This window comes from Castor canadensis, chromosome 1 (assembly GCF_047511655.1).
Source record: "Castor canadensis chromosome 1, mCasCan1.hap1v2, whole genome shotgun sequence".
Taxonomy (NCBI): domain Eukaryota; kingdom Metazoa; phylum Chordata; class Mammalia; order Rodentia; family Castoridae; genus Castor; species Castor canadensis.
In genome coordinates this window covers 62,600,740-62,622,684 of record NC_133386.1, presented here as the reverse complement: position 1 = coordinate 62,622,684, position 21,945 = coordinate 62,600,740, and the positions used below count along the sequence as shown (strand labels likewise).

Here is a 21,945-nt window from a genome sequence, read left to right as displayed (position 1 = left end):
CCAAGTTCAAAAGGCCAAATATCACATTCCACCTCATTTGTGAAACCTATCCCTAAAATGGTGATCTCAACAATGGGACATTAATGCATGTGGGGGACTGTTTGGGAGGGATCAGCAAGGTGGAAGTATGAAGAGGAAGGAAGTACTCTGCACGTATACGTAAGCGAGGAGCATGATGAAACCCACCAAACTTGATTTGAAAGGGGAAAAAGGGTAGAATGGGAATATAATGGAGGGGATAAACTTGTTCAAGGTATACTGTATGCATGTATGGAATTATTGCAGTGAAATCTCATTAATGTATGATAAATCAGTAAGTCCCCTCCCCCCAAATAAAACAAACAAACAAAAAAGTACACCATTCTTGGTTCAAGGCCAGGCAAAACCAGGTGGTAGGCCAGACATGACCTATAGGGCATTGTTTATGGTTAATTCAGCCACAGCCACAAACTATCCCTATAATTTTTCATACAAATGTTAAGAATTCTATTGAAACTTTACAGGTGGAGCAGTAAGTACTATATCATGACTGAGAAATAAGGAAAAAAGAGACAACAGAAACATTCATAGATCTATCTATATGCATTTCAGAACCAACGTTAATATAACTATGATTAATATATTCTGTAACTTAGGTGACAAAAGGAAAAATTTATCAAAACAATAAAAACACAAAAAAATCAAATAGAAACTCTAGAATGTAAAAATATAGCAACTGAGCTAAGCTCAATTGCTCATGCCTGTAATTATATAAGCTCAGGGGGCTGGGGAAGGAGGACTGAAAGTTTAAGGTCAGCATAGGCAATTGAGATTGATCTGGTTTCAAATTAAAAATTTAAAAAGACTATCTCGAAAAAACCCATCACAAAAAATAGCTGGTGGAGTGGCTCAAGGTGTAGGCCCTGAGTTCAAGCCCCAGTACCTCAAAAAGAAAAAAAAGACTAGTAATATATCTTAGTGTTAAAGCGTGCTTACCAAGCATGAAGTAGGCCCTGGGTTCAATCCTCAGTACCAGGGGAAAAAAATTAAATACCACAGACAGTAAATGGGTTTAACAGATCAGACACACCTAATGATAGCACTAGTGAAAATGGGAAAAATTAGAGGTACACATATTAATATGGATGACTCAGTGTTGAGAGAAAAAGCAAATTATAAAATATTTCTTAGGCATATGGACTATATAGTGTATATAAATAATGAAAATAATAAATACCAAATTCAGAATGGCTCCATTAGGAGAAGAGAAAGGAACACATAGAAGTTAAACAATATTGCTAACATTGTAATATGCCTGGTGGGTAAACAAGTACTTGTTATTTGTTTTCATGGGATAGGGAATTTTATCCCCACTTGGACATGCTTAAGATTATACAATACCTTTAGATCCCCGATACCTTTCTTATTTGTTGGATACAGGGTCTCCCTATGTAGCCTTGGATGGCCTTAAAACTTGCAATCCTCCTGCCTCAGTCTCTGGAATGCTGGAATTATAGGTACCTGCCACCATGCCTGATTTGATACTTTTGTTTAAAGAAAGCATGATAAACAATATATTCTATTAACCTAAGTATAACTGTACTTATATGTCTTTTTGAAGCAAAAGGATAAAATATTTTCTTAGATCAAATTTACAAAGACTATTTTAGTTGATTATTCTGAAGTAAAAATTTAAGTTATTTTTTAAACTATATTGATTTGTACAACAAAACTCTAGTATTAAGGTCTGTAGTGTCAAAGGCCTCAAAACATAAAAATATAGCATACATTTCAATACATCAGTTAACAAGTAGCTGTTTTATTCCAATCATGGAAGAGTATCACTTTTACTTTAATACAAGGGTAGATCAAGTTTTGGAAATGGGGCTGGGGTTGTGGTTCAAATGGTAGAGCATCTGCCTTGCAAGCACAAGGCCTTGGACTCAAAATCCCAGTACCATCACCATCCCCCAAAGTTAGAAATGTAGAAAAGCTAGATTTGTAATCTCAGTGTGATCTTTTGGTTCTAAGATAATGTACCCTTTTGCTATCTAGTATGTATGTGTATGTCTGTGCGACAAGAACTGAGAAATTTTGTATTCTTAAAGACAAATAAGCCACACATAGTGCCACACTGTAATCCCAGCAGTTGGGAGGCTGAGGCAGGATTATAAAGCCTTAAGAGACCATATCTCAAAATACAAACACGTAAGTGAGTACAATTGAAAAAGTGAGTGATTCTCCCACCACGTAGTAAAATATACTGTTCCTAATTTGAAAGGTTAGCAATTTATTAATAGAAAAAAAAATTGGGTCACCACTTTTCAGTGCTACACATTTCTCCAAGAGGAAGGACAAGGATGAGGGAAAAGGAGAGAAATTAACACCACAATGCTACGATTATCTCTATTATCACTGTGTAAATCTGTACAATTTGGTACTTGTTTAAGGCAGTTGATCTTTTGCGTTGCTGTTTGCATCCATTTAAAATTAATAAAGAAGGCAGGTAAGCCAGGCAGCAGTGGCTTACACCTGTTAATCCTGGCTACTCAGGAGGCAGAGATCAGGATTGCAGTTCAAAACCAGCCTGGACAAACAGGTTGTGAGATCCTATCTCGAAAAAAAAAAAAAAAAATCACAGAAAAGAACTGTAGGCCCCGAGTTCAAACCCGAGTACCATAAAAAAAAAACAAAAACAAAACGCAGGTTAAAAAAAAAACTTCCAGCTAAACATGAGGCAGGAATGGCATGAGACCCCTTCCAGAAAACAGGAAGATAAAGTGAAATTCTGAATTGAACAGTGAAGTACATAGCTCCCTGTCCTCACTTGTCTCCAAGATCTCTAAAAGCTCAGCTCATACCAACTGAGATAGAAAGTTCCAAGATTCCTCTCTGGAAAATTGACCCATCTCCCCCACAGAAAACAACAACAAAAAAACAGAGAACCAAAAACACTTCAGAAAATGATGTTAGGGGTGAGGTGTCCATTGAAAGTTTTTGGTTGTTCCCTTGCCCTACAATGAAGGCCACCACTGAAATGTCCTACCTATGCACAAAGACCTTCCAATGATTCTCTATGCCTCTCAGATCTAAAGGACTCTGAGACAAGGCAAGATTCTAACTTGAAAGATTATGAACAAACCAAAGCAGGGAAGGGGAAGGAACCTAAAGGAAATGTGTTCATAGAGATAACAAAGAAAAATTTAAAACAACCAAAAAACCTAAATTAGTATCTTTACAATAATACATTGAACTCTCAAACAAGACTTGAATTCCCCACATAAAACACAGAAGTTCCAATATGATCCATTTTACAATGACAACAGTGCTACTTGGAAAAAACAATCAGTCCAGTCTGAAGGACTCAGGAAAATGTCTTCCTGTGAGTGATTTTGAATGAACAAATGACAGATGATTCTGGGACATAAATTAACAGGAAATACAAAGCAAATAAAACAAATTGTAACCAAGGTAATTACTAATTCCAGAAAGACAAAAATATTTTAAAGGGAAATGCAATCAGAGTACACCCATTATCTAATATTATCTATGTATAATGTACACCGAATACAAATTTTAAAAAGTTGTATAATTAAATGATAGAAGTCCCAGTGTAGGGCCAGGGTGAAGAAGGGGAAGAATAGGGGAAAACGCATGAGAAAGCAAAATCATCATCTTCCATTGTAGGTAGTATTACAACTGAAAAAAATCAGAAAGGGAGAAGGTAAGCAGAGGAGGCAACATGGTAAAAAGTATTTGGAGCTCAGATGCCCAGGTTTTAAGAATTAGAATTTAATCTAGGTTCTGTCACTTACTTCATCTGTGATTGAATAAGTTGTGCTTAACCTTTCTGTTTCTGAATTTCTTCATCTCTAAAATAAGAATGCTCTGAGAACTGACGTAATAAATGCAGAGAGCATACAACAAACATACTTAGCACAGAGCAAATGCTTAAATAAATGCTGAGGTTAAAAGTTTGGAAATGTGGAAACAAATGTCGGAGAAATGACTAAGTTAAAAGAATGAGTGGGGAATGGAATGAGGTAGGTGGAATGGGACAGGTGTCTAATAGTTTCCTTATGATATAGTAGCACTGTCCAATGCAAGCTATGTTTTTAAATTAAAAAAAAAGAAACAGGAAAATTAATTTGAATGTTTTATTTAATCCTATGTACCCAAAAATATTATTTAAAACATGTAATTTTTATAAACATATATTCAGATTTACATTCTTTTGTACCAAATGAGTACTTTTACATTTAGAGCTTACCTCAATTCAGACTAGCCACAAATGGTAGTGGCTAATCCACAGTGGACAGTGTAGACTGTATTAACTGATCACTTAAAAAAAACAATATATATCAGTAATAGCTGACAAATCACAGGAAGAAACAAACATCCACTATCTGCCTCCTAATGAAAGACTACCACTTTATACAGTAGTCTACCCCCAAAAAACTAACTTGAATGTGTCAAGCTTTTAGATTTAATTATCAACTTACAGAAAATACAGAGGAGAAAAAGAACATGTTAAACGGCATGTCAAGGATGCAATCAGCAAAATTCAGATCATGGGAAACTTAGAAGACAAGGGGAATGTTTTGGGGGAATGGGACAGGGGGACAGTACTGGAGTTTGAACTTATGGCCTTGCACTTGTTAGGCAGGCACTCTAGCACTGAGCCACTCTGCCAGCCCAAAAAGGGGAATTTTTTAAACAAGATGGAGGAAGAATCCATGAGTTAAAAACAAAACAAAAATTGAAGGATTTATCAATGGATGGAAATGGTAGTCCTTATTTAAATCTTGACTAGAGCTAGTTAAATTTTTTTCATATTTACCAGATAACTGAAAACTTGAACTACTTGATAATTTTATTAATTTTAGGCACAACACTTTTATAATTTTTTAAAAGAGATACTTTTCATCTATTTGTAGATGAAATGATACAATGTCTGAGGTTTGCTTCAAAATAACTTGCAAGCTGGAGACAGTAGGTGGAAGTTTAGAAATCAAACTGGCTATGAACTGATAACTGTGGATGCTGAATGATAGGTACATGGAACTTCACCACAGTTTTCTCTGCTCTTGTATGTTGTTTTAAATTTTCCACAAAAGGTTGCAGACAAAACTAGGAGACATAACACATGAATTTTAAAAATTAACTTAAAAATATAGATAAGCTTAAAGAAAAAAATACATAATTGATTGTGACAACCACTCTGCCCATCCAACTCAAGCCTAACATTAATTCCCTCAGACCTGAGGAGTTTTGTTTTCTTATTTCTTACCCTTCTGAAAGCTTAAGAGAACTATTTTTGGTACTGACTTTATAATGTCTTCTTTCCAGCTCTCTGATACTCTCATAGGAAGGACTTTCTTTAACATCTATTTATAAACCATTTGAAATTATCCCTTGACAAAGTATAGAAAGGTTTAACATAATACTTAACTAAAGAAAGATCCTCAGAAAACAACATAAGGTAAAGTCAAAAGGATGAATTGAAGACACTAGTCAATATAGCTGGAGAACTTACTTTTATTCTTGCAGTTTTATACTAGAAAATCATTTAATAATCCACTTTCACAATTGATTTATAAAAAATTGAATCCTTAAATTGTACATTAACATCCTATGATTCCAAGTTGTATTATCACTCTCCTTCAAGTCTGAAGAAAATGATAAATTTACTAAGTTCCACAGACAGCACAGTCCCACTGACACAACATTTAGTGTGAAGTTCTACACTCATATGAGAATTAAGAATAGCCAGTCTCAAACTGGCTTGAAACCTGATTGTGTTTCTGGCGCAGGATACCTGCAGTAAGTCTGTGAGTCCACACTAAGACACAAAATTAAAGTAGGGTGTATGTATCTCAGAAAAAAACTTTTCACAGTAGATTAAAAACTTTCCGAAATTTCAACTGTTTTATGGTGTTTTATCCAATGAAACTTTCAAAATGCCAGTAACTTTGAATTAGTTACAAATAACCTTATATAGAATTTATTTTTTAAAGTTTGCCCAGCATTTCAAAATGATTGTGGCATTAATACAAGTTTTAAAATGTCAAAGTATGCTATACATATTGCACTTTTCTACTAGGACTGGGCTAGAATCTTCTGTGGCAAGATACCAAAACTACAGAATAAAATACATTTTAAAATCAATAGGTACTTTAGATTAATTTCCCTGAAATTATCAGAATCATTACCAAAATCTTCCAGGATTTTGTAAGATTTGATTACTTACATAGTTCTTAAAATTACTTACGGAGGGAATAAAAAAACAAAACCCTCATTTAATGACTGTTTATGTCCTTTTTTGGTCCCTCAATGACGAAAGAGAATTTTAAACAAATTATGTTTCATGTTTCCTGACTTAATAAAAAACTAAAAATTTTCATTATCCAAATCAATAAATACAATAATTAGAAACTATTAACTTTGGAATGTCTATGTCTGTCTGTCTGTAGGTCTCCTTAGAACCCTTCCAAGCTTTTATAATCAAGAAATTTTAATCAATTATGTACTAGAATCATTTTAGGTAAAGAAAAAGTTATTTTGCAAAAATAAAATCCCAATATGCTTGACAGAAACAAGCTATTCATTGTCATTTGTGTTCCACTGAAGACATTACTGAAATCTGTCCAATGGTTTATTTCCAAGTGGTCCACTATAAACTTCTTCGGAATGTTTTAAGATTGGCTGTAGCTAGAGTTCTGATTTCCATTTGGACCCTGCTCTCCTTCACTGTTTAAATGGGGAAGAAAGAGATTTTATACCAATTAAAAGATTCATTTCAACACCCTGATAAGCTTACTTATTTCTGAAGTTCATTATTCTATGGCATAAACTAATATACTCCTGACTTTAAGACACAGATGTGGAAAAATTAAAATCCAGAAAATTAAAATTTGGTTTTTAAATTTTTATTGTTTGCAACTTTGTGCCTTCACATATAACAAGCAGTCTGGAAGTTAGTGTCCATATACACTCAAAAAATTTAAATTAGGATATGGGATTTTATTATTATTACAGGTATCACTCAACATAGAGATTACAGCTTTTTCTGAACAAATGACCTACAAAATTAAATCTTACATATAAAATTCTATTTCTACTATTTAGGAATATCAAAAGTGTTCTTCTAAAACAACAACAACAAAAAATACCTCTTGTCCAATGGTATAACAAAATTCTATGTAAGTACAACAAACTTTTGTAAGTCAGAAAAAAAAATACAGTAATTTTCTGGAAAACACTAAATACTTAAACTAAAAATAACTAAAGCTGAAAATACCAGTAACTGTGGCAATAGGATTATTGCCTTATCTTGTCCACCATCATCTTGTAGCTTCAGGCCCTGCCACTAGTGGAGAATCACTCAGGGAATTTCTGTAAAAAATGCATCCAAAGGTAGCTGTTTGAATGACTGCCTTAAACAGCTCCTTGTATAAGTCAAGTATCATTTTCTTCCAAACTGTAACATTAACTTAATCAGTAGCAATCTATAAATCTATCTTTCTAAATAAATGATTAAATGGGTAGCATTTATTTTCCTTCTCGCCTTCATTCACTATCACAAATAATCTGATATACAATGAGGGCTGTGAATCACTGAAATAAATGAACAGATCCTGTTTAAAACAAAAACCTCTTAACACAAGAGATTCTTACCTGGCAAATTCATGTTATTGGCTGTTGTGCATCAACATTCTTTATCTTTACTTATTAGGCAATTCATTGAATTTTTTGAAAACTGTGAAATTTATGACATAGAATAGCTGGGAGTGTGTGTGGAAGCATACAACTAGCACTGAACTACTACAGAGCTCTTTATTCCTGAATTTCATATGAACTTGCCTAATTCAGTTTTACTTAAGTATACATACTGTATGTGGCTGTATGTTGAGGGATACCTGTAATAAACCTCCACTGCATTAGGAAAAATTATCAAATAATGAGATTAATTTATTTGAAGTGAGATATTCTCAATCAGTCAAGTCACAAATTAAACATGAATCATAAAGCTTTTGTAGAACTTTTAAGGAAAAGATATGAAACAACATAATCTAAGAAAGAATATGCTAACTGAGTATAATAAAATCAATAATTAAGCCTACAAAGTACCTGTTTGGAGGTGGTTTTGGTTTTGGCATCTTACTAAGAATAGTTGCCATCTCTTTTCTCTCATCAAAATTCTTCCACTGCTCATATAGTTTTAAAATAACCCTGATAATTTCCAAAATCTGAAAGAAAACATTTGAAAAGTTCTCAGTGGCATAAACAAGCAACACATTAGTATTAAAAAAACACCTATCATGAGTGTGGTCCTCACAGTGCGCTTTACCCCAGCACTTGGGAGCTGAAGCAAGAGGATGGGGAGTAGAAGGCCAGCCTGGGCTTCATGGCAGGATCCTGTCTCAAAAACCAAAACAACAAAAAGAGCCACACATTGCGTACACACTGTCCTTCAGAAAACAGTAAAAAGATACAAGTTACTGCCCTTGAGTATCAGGTTGGATTAGACAATCTAACTTGTTTGAAAGCAGTTAGTTTTCAACACACTGCTATTTAGGCTTTTCTTCCTAGCCCCTTATCTTTTACCTTGTATTCCCTACCTGTCCTTATCTCTTACCAGTCAGATTCCTCTTATCTGTTGATATCTTAAAGTCTAACAAAAGTAAGGTAGTATCTAAGAATAAAGGTTCTAATCATTAAGGAATATACTACTATAGAGCACTCTCTAACAACTCTTGTTGTTTGAAACAACTTAAGGGGAGGTAGGGCATACAAAACTTTGTTTTAATTCTGTTATACTCTACACTTAAAGTGATCAAAAATTGGCAGGTAGAGCTGGGCATGGCAGCAAACTTCCATAATCCCAGCATTTGAATGACTAATACATGAGAACAGGGAGATCTCAAGTTTACGGCCAGCCTGGGCTATAGAGAAACCCTATCAAAAAACCAAACCAAAACAAAACAAACCAAACACCTATGTCCAGTTTTCAAATTAGTCCTTTTTTCCCCACCCAAGTGGATCCAACCTTGAGTTAATTTTAATGTTTTAAACATCTGAGCAGAAAAGGGGGCAGATACCACTTTTCCATAGTCTGTAACAGAAGCTCACAGCAGCACTCAGTGGCCACTAAATAGAGCTTTTTTTTTTTTTTGGTGGTACTAAAATTTAAACTCAGGACCTTGTGCTGGCTAGACAGGTGCTCTACCTCTTGAGCCACTTCCTGCCCTTTTTACATTAGTTAGTTTTGAAATAGGGTCTCGCTTTATGCTGAGACTAACCTGGACTGCAATCGTCCTATTTATGCTTCCCCGCCTAGCTGGGATGACAAGCACAAGCCACCATGTCCAACCACTGGTTGCAATGGGCTCTTGAAAACTGAGATGGCCTCCTGATCTCTGTCTGCTAATTAGCTGGGACAATGCTGGAAGTTAGAGGCTACTCTGCAACCAATCAAGTCAAAAGTTTACCATTCTGTTTAATTCTAAAACAAAAATAACTTAAATATGAACATCAACTCGTCTCACTGAACATAATTAACCAACAATTTTCTTAGTGTGGTAGACATGTAGGCTCAAGATAAGCAAATATGACATGAATTTTTTAAATGTCCAAGGTTATAGAATTTTAAAGAATACCTTCTCCATATCCACAGAAAGCTCAGCAAACCACTGTCTGGCATCTTTCTGCTGTACAACACAGGCTACGTGTAGGCAAGCTGAAAAGAAAACGAGAGATAGTTGCTCAAATTTAACTGTAGACAGAGTCTTAGAAATAAGATTCTCATAAACTTTGTGTAGATCTTCCAATACTAGTTTTGAAAATTATATAGCTACATAGTAAATGGAACTACCATTGACTATATCATTAGTTTAATCTGATAGCGTCAAAATAAAATTGCCAGACTACATTAAGGTTCTTAGTATCTGTTCCTCACTATGTGTTAATCATAATGCAGAGCCTGAGAGAGGGTATTAGAGAGGAACAAATCCAATGACATCTCTGAACAGCAGTACAAAGTAGTCAAGCTGTACCCAGAAGTCAGTGTGACAAAAAAAAAAAAAAAACAAATAATCAATACACTCATAAATTTTAACAATATTGGCTATATTTTGATATTTCAATTAAAAGAAATGTTGCCTCAACTTTTTTCAGGTTTTCTAAGTTTTCAGTACATGATCAAATTATGAGTCAACTGAGTACACTGGTATAGAATTCAGGGTCCTAATCAAATAGAGATTAGAAAAAAAATACAATACATTGTATACAATATAATTATACATATTATATACAATCTACACTAACAAAGATAGTTGCCTGTTCCTACAGTACTACAGCATGGCTATCCTGACACCACCCTACCTTGTTAAAATTTATATTCTCTGGTCTGGTTATCCATGACTCTGCTAAGGATAACATTATAGGCAAACAACCACCCAAGGGGCTGGGTTTGTGGCTCAGTGGTAGTGTACTTGCCTAGTATGTGTGAGCCCTGTGTTTCCTCCTCAGCATTGCAAATAAAATCAACAACTAGACAAAACAAAACCAAGAAAAGCTGGGTATTGGATTTGGAGTTTCAAGGCTACCCTGAGCTATGTGGTGAGACCTGTCTCAAAAAACAAGAAAAGAAAAAAAAGAAACAAACAGCCACTCAAATATAACTGGTATACTGGTTGCCCCAAGTCAAAAGAAGCTACATGGTTGCATCTCTGCTACTTAGGAGGAGATTAGGAGGATGGCAGTTGGAGGCCAGCCTGAGAAAAAGTTAGCAAAAATCCATCTAAAGCCAGGCGTGGTAGTTCATGCCTGTGGTCCCAGCTACTGGAAAGCATAAGTATAAGGATCACAGTCTGAGGCCCCTCCTGGGCAAAAACACCAGACACTATCTGAAAAAATAATTAAAAACAAAAAGTGTTGGAAAATGTGGCTCAAGTGGTAGAGCACATGCAAGGCCCTAAGTTCAAGGCCCTCTACTGCCAAAACAAAACAAAACAAAAAATCAAGAATAGGGCTTAGGTAGAGAAGGGACTGAGAGGCCAAAGAATTGAAACAATAAAAAATACGTACTTTTAAAATACAGTAGAAATGCCTGAACCATATTTTTAAAAAGGCGAGAGTAGGAGGCAAGAATGGAACATACAAAATGATAAAAAGAGGTTCCAGATTTTATCAGGAGGAGCACGAAAAGATTTAATTGGGAGACAAATTTTGCATTTAAAAAGCTCATTCTAGCTCAGGGTTTCTCAAGCAGACACTATTGTTATTTTTGCTTGTAGTGTTCTTTGAGGCTGTCTTATGCACTATAGGATGCTTAGAAGCATCCCTGGCTTCTATCCAGTAGATGCCAGTACCATACCACTCCAGTGTTACACCTAAAACCATCTCCAGACAATGCTGAATGTTTCCTGGGGAGGGCAAAATTATCTCCCACTGACACTCTCTGAGCTACTGTGGAAGACAAATTGCGCCTCTGAGGACAGGGAGACTGCTGTGGTAAACTGCATGGATCTGAGAAGATGGCTATAAGATTAGAGAAGGGACAGAATATTGAGAGGAAGGCACAAAAGGTACTGGTAACCAACTAAACGTAGCTATTCAGAGACATAAGAACCTAACTGCTGGGTTTTTAACCAAGGTAACTACCTAGTGCTATTCATAAATCTAACAAAGACATTAAAAGGAAGAGCATATTTAGGAGTCAAGTTAATGAGCTCAGTTCAGTCCTGATCCTGAGTCTAAGGTACTAGTGAGATGCCAAGTAGAGCAATATAAAAAAACTATACAAAGAACTTCTTAGGAACAAGATGTTGGCTAAATCAATCAATTTAAATGCTTCAGCACAGAAGAGACTATAGAAGCATAAGCCTCAATAAGATCACATGGATGGAATGGGCAGCCAAGACATGGTACATGTCCTGTTATCTCCTCCTTCCTATTTGTGCAGATCCCAGCGCTTCTTCCCAAGATGGCCCTTCAAAATCCTTCCAAATCTGGTACTATAGAAGAGTCCCTAGTGCTACAGAAGCACATGCCTGTCTGTCACCCCTGATGTAAGAAGGCTGAAAGACTTGAACATTTAAGAAATAACAAAAAAAAAAAAATTAAAAAAAAAGAGAGAGGGAAACCAATTAAAAATAAGTCTGGTATGGTAAAAAAATAGCACGGAGTGGATGAAGTCATGGAAATCAATAGAAGAAAGAAAAAGGAACAGAACTATCAAATACCTAGGATATCTTAGACAACATTGGTGCTCTATATCCTTTCATTTACTCTTGAAAGTAAAGTATATGTTTTTTTTTTTTTTAATAGCAGCAATGGGGTTTGAATAGGGTTTGGGCTTTGTGCTTGCTAGGCAGGTGCTCTACCACTTGAGCCATGCCCCAACCTGGAAGTAAAGTTTAAACCTAGGATATCTGACTGCAAAGACTGTTCTAACCCATTACTACACTGCCTTCTACAAGTGATGGAATGGTTGCTTAACTTCTCCCCCTAGCAAGACAGTCAGAACCACAGATGCTTCTTTACTCAATCTCTAGTACTTAATTGGGCCCTGGAAATGGAAAACAGGCTCAGTTATTTTATAAGACAATATTAGCAGGCTTAATTCTGAATTTTTCCCCCTAACAAACAAAAATGTTCTATTTAGATGCTGATTAAAATTATTTTAATGATATAAGAAAAAAAACTTACCAAAAAAGGGGGGTGGGGGGACAATAATCCTGATTTGTGACAGTTGCAGTTCATATTATTGAAAGTTCACATGCAAGGATTAGTCTTACTTCATGGAACACAAAAACATAAAGTACAATAGGGTGAAATTTATTTTAGGATGACCTAAATAGGATTATAACAATTTAACTAATAAAGGCACACCATGCTTACATACCTAAAGCTATCATGAAAGGAGGATACAGTAGGCAAAGATCCGTTCGGTAGGTATCATTCACTATCCTCCTATAGAAATGTAAATCATGTTATTAATGAAAGTAGAATTACATCATTTGATTGCACATTTTCTCTCAGAGAGGGCCAGATTTCCCACCCTTGTATATAGTTATTTCCCTTTCCTATTACACAGCACAGTAATAAAGATGAAAACATCAAGGCCAAAAGGATGGATGCATGAATGTGGCAATAAATAAATACATGTAATATACCATATAATAATCATATATCAGTGAATATATCTTAAAATTTCAAAACCTCACAATAAATTATAACATTTGTCTGATTTTTGAAAAATTAGAAAATAAAAAATACAATGAATTTATATATATGTTGAATACTACCAAAAGTTAGTATCTTAAAGATAAATTTATGCTTAATTTTAATGTTTTTCATGCAAAATAAAATGTTAACAGGTGTATTAATAAAGCACATCATTTAAGATGTATATCCCTTTAGCATTTACACCTCTATAGTTATTAAAATTTACCAAGGAGATATTTTGCTCAACATAAAATATCTTGGGGCACTAGTCTTAATGACTTTTAAAATACCAAACTTTGTATTTGTCAACCTTTCTGTCTAACAACACGTTATACTATTAATAACTTCTGTTCTAATTACCATGCAAGGGGAAGCAACATGTCTTCTTGGCCCATGTCCTGCACATACTGGAGCAAAGGTCTATAAGGATGATACACTATCAAGCAACAATCCTAGAAACAGTTTAAAAGATGTGTATGTATAAAAACAGATTTATTACAACAAAAAAAGATACCACTATCCAACTGATTTATAATTGTATTTCAAAATGAACTTCTCCAACTCATGCTTGCTTCCCTTTTACTATCTTAAGCAAGCAACAGAGCCCTAACTCTACTATAATAGTTAAGGCAGTGCTCTCTCTGGAATATACCTTGGTAAATCGGTTGGCAGTCAGTCAGCATCCATTCATTCCCTTAGAGACTCAAAATGTCACATCTGCAACACACTGAAACCTCTCATTAGCCTATAAATCCATAATTCCCAAAAGGAGGAGCAGAATTCTGCCAAAGACATAATCTACCTTTAAATAACACTGCACACATACACAAACTGGGCATATAATTTTCAGTGGTTTAATGTCTTGTTTGCTTGTAATTCTTTTATTATAATTACTAGAAAATAGAACAATTTTCCCATCCTGAATAGAATGATACAAACTATTTCACAGGCTTGAGATAGGAAACAGATGATGATGTTAACTAGGTTGCTATAATTTCACCATCACTTGAGTGGTTTAAAAATGTACCTCCCTACAGATCACTTCATTAAATAATTGCTGACTATTAAATTTGAAATTAAATTTTACCTTATTAATTACAGAAAAGAAACATACTTACCATTAGTTCTAAGAGATAAAATTCACATTCTAGTATCTGTTAAAAAAATTATTCGTTGTTAACAAAAAGCATAATTACATGAGTCTGCTTAAAGTACAATTTACAGACATTATAGTAATTCATCACATATGCTTACTAATTTTTGGTATTTAAAAAAAAAACCATAGTAGCAGAGAGAACATATACAACAAAAATTACTTTTATAAAGTATTTAAATTCTAAGGAAAAGCCAGTCTCTTTTTTGTTTTTTGCATTCCAAGCACATGCTCTACCACTGAGCTACACCAGTGGTGTAGCCCCAATCTTACTATTTTTATTTACAACATCCCATAAAAACTTTAGATTTTTCAATGTACTTTCTAGTCAACAAATGCAAAGTGCGTTTATCTCTACTTAATTTTTAAAAAAGTACAACTTAAATAGAAGGAACAAATTCTTTGCAAAATGGAAAAAGGACATACCTATTAAAATGTCAATAGAAATGAGTCTTGTAACTTTTCAAATGTGGATTTCATACTGCTTCATTATAGTAGTTCTCAACCCCAGATGAACATTAGCACCATCTGGAAGCTTTTAGAAAATATTAACACCAAGGACTCCAAGCCTGAAAACTATTTTAGTAAGGAGAAATTTCTAATTTAATGGGCAGTCAGGATTGATAACCACTATTATGAAGCATTAAACAGAAAAATTAGAAGTTTCTGTTTACTGCCTATACTCTTATATAGTTTTTGAAACTGCCACTTCTAGGAGACTATGAAGTTTACATTAATATGAAATAGCGTTAGTTTATATACAGTTTTGACTATAATATACTCACATGATTCATCCTATAAGGAAATTCCTTTGGAAAGGCATATGAAAATCTAGTTTTTACTGCAAGGAAAAAAAAATTAAACTGAGAAAATGTCAAAGTGAATTAAGTCAAAATTCCTTTAACACATATTCATGGAGTGAGCTTTTTCTCTCGCTCCTTTGTTGGAGCAAGCTTTCTCTCACTCTTGGTTATTACTGAACCTAACTGGGCCTAACTGGGGCCCAGTTAAAAGAAAAAAATCACTGGCTTTTATTGTCTGTAAAGTCTTTCTAATTCTAGAATGGTATTATTCTGTTCTCTCACTCTTGGTTATTACTGAACCTAACTGGGCCTAACTAGGGGGTGACGGGAGATGCAGAAAAGGCACAGGATAGACAAACAGAAAGTTGGGGCCAGGTGTGTTGGGTGCTCGGATGGAGACACACAACCCTCATTGCTTCTTTTCTCTATTTTCTTCATTTACTCTGCTTCTCTATCTTTATTCTTTAAGGCCTTGCTCCTTTACAATTCTTTATAACCTTGTTTCTAAAGTCTTTCCTTAAAACCTTACTTTTAAAGTCTTCCTTTATGTTCTTTAAAGTCTCTTTCCTTAGACTCACTCTGTCCCATGTCTTCTCTTAGCTGTTCTTTAGCATAATCTCTCTTTGCCCCCAGACTTGCACTGTCCCATGTTTTCTCTTTAGCTTTCTTAAAGCCTTGGTGCTCAGACTTGCACTGTCCCATGTTCTCTTTAGCTTTTCTAAAGCCTACGTATAAAGTTCTCGGTTCAGACTTGCACTGTCCCATGTTCTCTTTAGCTTTCTTAAAGTCTCTGCCCTCGGGCTTGCTAGCAATTCCCCTTTAGCAATTCTCCTTCAGCAATTCTCTTCCCTTCCAAAAGCCTTCCACACCAAAAAGCAAAAAGCAAAAGCCCAAAGCAAAAGCCTGTCCTCCTTCAGTGAGTCTTTTATATCCAGTGCTAAGCAGGGTGGAGCAGCAATTCTTGGGGAGAGGCATGACACTGTAACAGGAAAAACTTGAGTTCCTGCTTCTCTGAATGTAAACAACTTAGGAGAAGCAGCTGTTCTGCATTTTCCTCTTCTGTGGCCCAGGCTGTGCCAATCTCGGCCTACAGATAAACATCTTAGGAAAAACAGTTGAGCTGCATCCAGTTCTCGAAGGCTTCTCATAATCCGCTCTCCATACATAAGAACAGAGTATTAGAAGGTATAGCTACATCATCTCAGTAGATGCTCCTGGCAATGCTGGCTTTTTGTTTCCAGGAAGGAGAAAGACTGGGTAGCAAGCAGCCCTACACCCTCACAGGTACTACAAACTACAATTCTAGAGCTTCGGGGCTGAAAGCATAGCTAAAGTGGTAGAGAGTCTGCCTAGAGAGCTTCAATTTTCTATTTATACATCAAGAAAGGGTTCTGCTGCTTAAAAAAAAAATTAAAAGAAAAAAAAATAACTGGCTTTTATTGTCTGTAAAGTCTTTCTAATTCTAGAACGGTATTATTCTGTTCTCTAGTAATTTAGCTTAGAAGGACCATAGAAGTTGTATATGTGTTTACAAATGCTATATATAAATGCTACATATTTATAAAAAATCGTAATGAAGAAGGAAGGGGGAAGGGCAAAAAAAAGTTAGCAATGACTAGCTCTGACATTTAAGGATTGTTTTAACAAGTTGTATTTCTAAACTTTTTATGGTGACAAAGTATTTCTTTGCTAAAAGATATACTTTAATAAAAGCATCATGCCTGTAACCCTAGCTATTCAGGAGGCAGAGATAAGGAGGATCAAAGATGAAGTTGGGGCAAATAGTTCACAAAACCGTATCTCACCAAACCCATCACGAAAAAAGGGATGGTGGAGTGGCTCAACGTGCAGGTCCTGAGTTCAAGCCCCAATACTGCCCACCTCCAAAAAAAAGTATCAATACATGTGCAAAGTCTCCAGGACTTCTTTCACACCACACATATATACAATTACCACTTGTTAGTTGCTAATAACATACAAATGAGGAAGAGGGTGGGTAAAAGTAGGAAGTTAAGAAAGTGAATATAGTTGGTGTACTTTCTATACAAGAATTAATCTACAATTTTTTAAACCTGTTAAAATAACCATAAGAAGGGAAGTAAGGTAGAAAGGAGAAAAATAAGAGGAGAATGAACCAATTTGTGTTATAATACATATATGCACGGAAATGTCACAATGAAACTTACTGTATAGCTATATCTTATGTTCAAAGTTATGCTGAGGACCTATCTAGCAGTTATTTAGTGAGGCAGTGACCAGGAAGGTCATCAACAGTCCACCCCCTCCCTCTCCTGCAGTCTTAATAAGTGTTTTCCTCTTTAAATTCTTTGCTTCCATCCTTATGACGAACATTAGACGGGACTTATGTACTGTTATTAACGCCAGTTCAACTCAATAGACAATGCTATAACACAGGGCCAGCAATTTAGGAATAGGTATGGTGTGCTCCACCTCTGGGCCTCTCATTTTCCTCACCTTAACTCCCACACAGAATCATTTACAACCACGCAATCCCCCTCGGAGCACCCTGGGCTGCCTGATCTGGTGTCTGTCACTGGGCTGGTTTTCATGATGATCCACAGTGTCTGTACATAGCCACTGTATCCTTATCTCAACTAGCAAAAACCCTTGCTCGCCGGAGCCGGGCCCTCGCGGTCGCGCGCGTCCGCGTGTCGGGGGTGGGCCGGGGGAGATCGAGGAGAAGGGAACAAACAAAAATGTATTTTTTCAAAAACGGAGAACAGGAAGGTAAAACAGGTCCTGTCTGGGGGCTGGCACCAGTGGGAAGGGCAGGATATAAGGAAAGCGTGTAGGAGGATGAATATGGAAGAAATATTATGTACTCATGTATAAAAATGAGACCTGTTGAAACTGTTACAGAATGGGGGAAGCGGGGATAAAAGAGAAACAATACATGGAGTGAATTTAACTATGATATATTGTAAGCACTTCTGTAAATGTCACAATGTACTCCCAGTACAAAAATAATTTAAAACAATTAAAAAACTAAATATAAAAAAAGAAAAGAAAAAGGAAAACAACATCCTAGTGGGGTATGGAGACAAACAGCTGAAAATAAAAAGAATCTTTTGAAAATAAAAAAACGAAACAAAACAAATGAAGTACAAATGAAAACTCAGTGTTAACCATCTCCTTGAAATGGTATGAGATGTACCTATGTAAGTACAACTTGAGAAAACTGGACTCAAATCATTGATACAAAATTTAATTAAACCAAGATAACTATTGACAAGCTATAAAGGATCTGGTTTGTTATCCCTTCTATTTATACAAGTGACTTACTAAGATTAAAAGGAACTACTGGGCTGGTGGAGTGACTCAAGTAGTAGAGTGCCTGCCTAGCAAGCTTGCGTTCCTGAGTTCAAACCCCAGTACCACAAAAAAAAAAAAAAAAAAAAAAAAAAAAAGCCTAAAAGGAACTATTTATTTTATGTACTATATTTCCAAAAAGATTTGCTTTATAAATTAAGTACCCTATAGCTAATTTAGATAGGTAACATATGCCAAGATTTGAAACCCAGAACCATTTAAACTTGACATTAGAAAATGTCAACTTCTCTCCTACTTCATGCTACAATGCTCTGTAGTTTGACTTTCTTTTTTTTTTTCCAAGGTGCTAAGGACTGAACTCCAGGCTTTGTGCATGTTAGGAAAGCGCTCTACGGCTGAGCTACATCCCTAGGTGAGATTTTCTAACTTCTAATCCTTTTCTTCCAGCTTGGAGGAAAAAGCATCCCTCCTGTGTATTATTATACCTGCCATTTGTGAACTTGTTTTCATCTGTTCAACTGATAGTCCCTATGATTTTTTTCCCATTTAACTTTTCCTTCAGTAAATCTGTCATCACTTAATATGTTCAAATTTCCCTTAAAAATCTACATAATTAAATTCCTAGGTTTTGGTTTTTAAGTAGACACAGTATTTTTTGGAAATGATTTTACATGTCAGAGAAACTTATTAGACAGTACTGCTTTCCCACATACCCTGTTACTGCGTATGTATTTGTTTCTCCCCACCTCTCCCGATTAATATGTTGGTGGCATTTCAAAATATGTCCTTTGGGATGTAATTAGGTTTCAATGTGGGCCCCATGATAGGATGATAGGTCTTAAAAAGAAAGATCATCTCTCTCTCTCTGGGACATGACATAAAGTCATGGCCGTTCTTGGTCATGTTTGACCCCTGCCACCACCGTCCCCCACCAGATTCCAGAACTATGAGAAATGTGTGAGAAAAGCCACCTACTCTATGGCATTTTATTATAACAGCCAAGCAGACTAAGGTATTCCCTTCATCCAGTTTCCCTTATTATTAGTATGTACATTTATTATAATTAATGACTCAATACATTATTACTAACCAAAGTCCATAGTTCATTCAGCTCTCCTTAGTTTTCACCTAATATTCTTTTTCTGTTCCAGCAATTCATCAAAGATTCTACATTATGTTTACTCATGTCTCCTAACATTGAGTTTTGAGAGTTTTCCAGACTTTCCTTGTTTTTGATGACTTGGATTTTTAGGAGTACTAGTAAAATATTTTGAAGATGCCCCATTACTGAAATGGGTCCGACTTTTTCCCATGATTAGACTAGATTCATGGGTTTTTGAGAGGAAGATCACAGAAGTACCCCTTTCATCATAACACATCAAGGGATAGTACTAGTAATGTACTTGATCACCATTGCTATTGACCTTGATCACCTAGCTGAGGTAGTGTTTTTTTTTTTTTCAGATTTCTCTACTATAAAGTTACTTGTTTACTTCCTTTGCATAACACACACCTTAGATGGAAGTTAGTATATAGCGCCAATGCCTTAAAAGTAGGGATTTTTTTTTTTTTTAATGCTTTCCCTACTTGAAAAAAGAGCTACAGAAATCATTTGGAATTCTTCTGCATGAGAGATTTATCTCTTCTCCCTCACTTATTTATTCATCTATTTATATCAGTATGGACTCAGGGACATATACTTTATATGGGCCACAAACCATTTTTTATAGTTTAGGTTATAATCCATACCTTATTTTTTCTGTTGTTCAAATTCTAGTTTTGGTCAACAGGAGCTCTGTAGTCATAGCTTCTTCTGACATACCCCCAGCAATGCAGGTCTTTGCTTTTGGTTTTGAATACTTCCTTAGCCACTGGCACTATGAGAGGCTCTAGCTCAAATTTATGTATTTCCTACCCCAATCTTAGAATGAGCCATTTCTCCAAGGAGCCTTAGTCCCTTTTATTGGAGAATGATATAAGACACTAAGATCTGGGTACTGAGGTGAGCTTGGGTCTATTTATCTTTTAATTAAACCTCATCTTTTTAGATAAAGACCTAAGACCAAGCAACTTGCTCAAGGTTATTCAGTTGCTTAGGGACACAACTGCAGCTAAATGTTAGTTCAACTGACAATACAGAATTTTTTTTTCTGTACCCATTTCTCAATTTGGAGGTATGAAAATTCTCATCAAAAATATACACTGCAATCACTATAGAAATAGTTTCTATTCCTAAGAATGTAATAATGCTGGTCACTAGGAAACAATAAAATTAGGAAATTAATTTCTTTTCTTTACCCTTATAAAATTAAGAGCCAGTGAGTCACATCTTTTGGACTGGTTATTACTCATTTTTAACATTGAAAGTAATGTCTTACAGGAAGACAGTCGAAGATGTGTTGAAATGCTATGTTTCCTCTTCCCACAAGCTGCCCCTGCCATTAGAGCAAGTGGCCAGACCTGACCTATGAAACCCAGGAGTTTGGGCTTGGACCTAAAGCATCCTGTAATAATTATGGATTTTGCAGTGCTACAGATTGAAATAGATCCCCAATGGTCTTTCTTTTTATGGTAAAGTAGAAAATCTTTTAGGAAAAGTCCTTATAAGTGGGCTGAGGTATGCGAGTGATACAGTACTTGCCTAGCATGCACCAAAAAAAGTCTTCAAGTTCCAAAAGCAAGCACCTTGAGGAACTAGTTCCTGTTAGTTTTTAAAGGAAGAGCCTAGGTACTACAACCTGTATAAAGTTCATTTATCTTGATTTAATAACAATAATGACAAAAGTATCCATGGACCCTCACTTTAAGAGAAACACTAAATTTTCTCTTACTAGAAAAAGAAAATGAAGTGAAATATGAAACGAAGTATCATATTATGATAATATGATGACAGAATATTATATGACTGCAGAAACTCCCCCTTCCATAAAACATTTTAGATTTTTGGGGTTTTTTTAGTGGCGCTGAGGCTTTAACTCTGGACTTCATGCCTACTAGGCAGGCACTCTTACCTCTTGAGCTACTCCACCAGCTCCATAAAGCATTTTAAAAATAGTTCCTGGGCTAGGGATGTAGCTCATTGGTAGAGCACTTGCCAAGAATGTGTGAGGGCCTGGGCTCGATCCCCAGCACCACAACAACAAAGTAATGTCTTATATATAATAATGTAAGTGGTTAAAGACAACTCCTTTTTTAGCTTTATTTTTTTGCCAGATATGCTAGTCATAAAGTTATTCTCAGGAGATGCAATAAACCCAACTACACATGTCTCATAAACTAAAAGGTATTAATGTACTACGGAGCTTGCTTTATTTTATACCTTTAAAACGAAATATAGTTTTTGTACTTACATACAGATGTAGCAGCAGAAATCAATCTTGTATTTGAGACTACTCCAAATTCCTAGACAAAGAGAAGTAGATGAGATCAAGTACACATTAACCTAATAAACATTAGGATAACTGAGGTCTACTCAAAACAATTCTCAAG

General features: G+C 35.5%; 1 protein-coding gene across 5 annotated transcripts in view; it reads right to left on the bottom strand.

Annotated features, from left to right (window-relative positions):
- Positions 1-5,497: 5,497 nt before the first annotated feature.
- Ccnc (cyclin C) overlaps positions 5,498-21,945 on the bottom strand; it is a 30,258-nt gene continuing 13,810 nt past the window's right edge. For 2 of the 5 annotated variants that reach the window (XM_074077856.1, XM_074077861.1), the window contains 9 exons: positions 21,807-21,858; positions 15,148-15,203; positions 14,328-14,363; positions 13,570-13,661; positions 12,887-12,954; positions 9,639-9,718; positions 8,110-8,228; positions 7,280-7,374; positions 5,498-6,729 (listed from right to left, as the gene is read on the bottom strand). In XM_074077856.1, the coding sequence (XP_073933957.1) occupies positions 7,323-7,374; positions 8,110-8,228; positions 9,639-9,718; positions 12,887-12,954; positions 13,570-13,661; positions 14,328-14,363; positions 15,148-15,203; positions 21,807-21,858 (555 nt within the window). In that variant the 3' untranslated portion in view covers positions 5,498-6,729; positions 7,280-7,322. Of the gene's footprint in view, positions 6,730-7,279; positions 7,375-8,109; positions 8,229-9,638; positions 9,719-12,690; positions 12,779-12,886; positions 12,955-13,569; positions 13,662-14,327; positions 14,364-15,147; positions 15,204-21,806; positions 21,859-21,945 lie in introns of those variants that run through there. The other 3 variants (XM_020177383.2, XM_020177386.2, XR_012449262.1) reach the window with 2 other exon arrangements.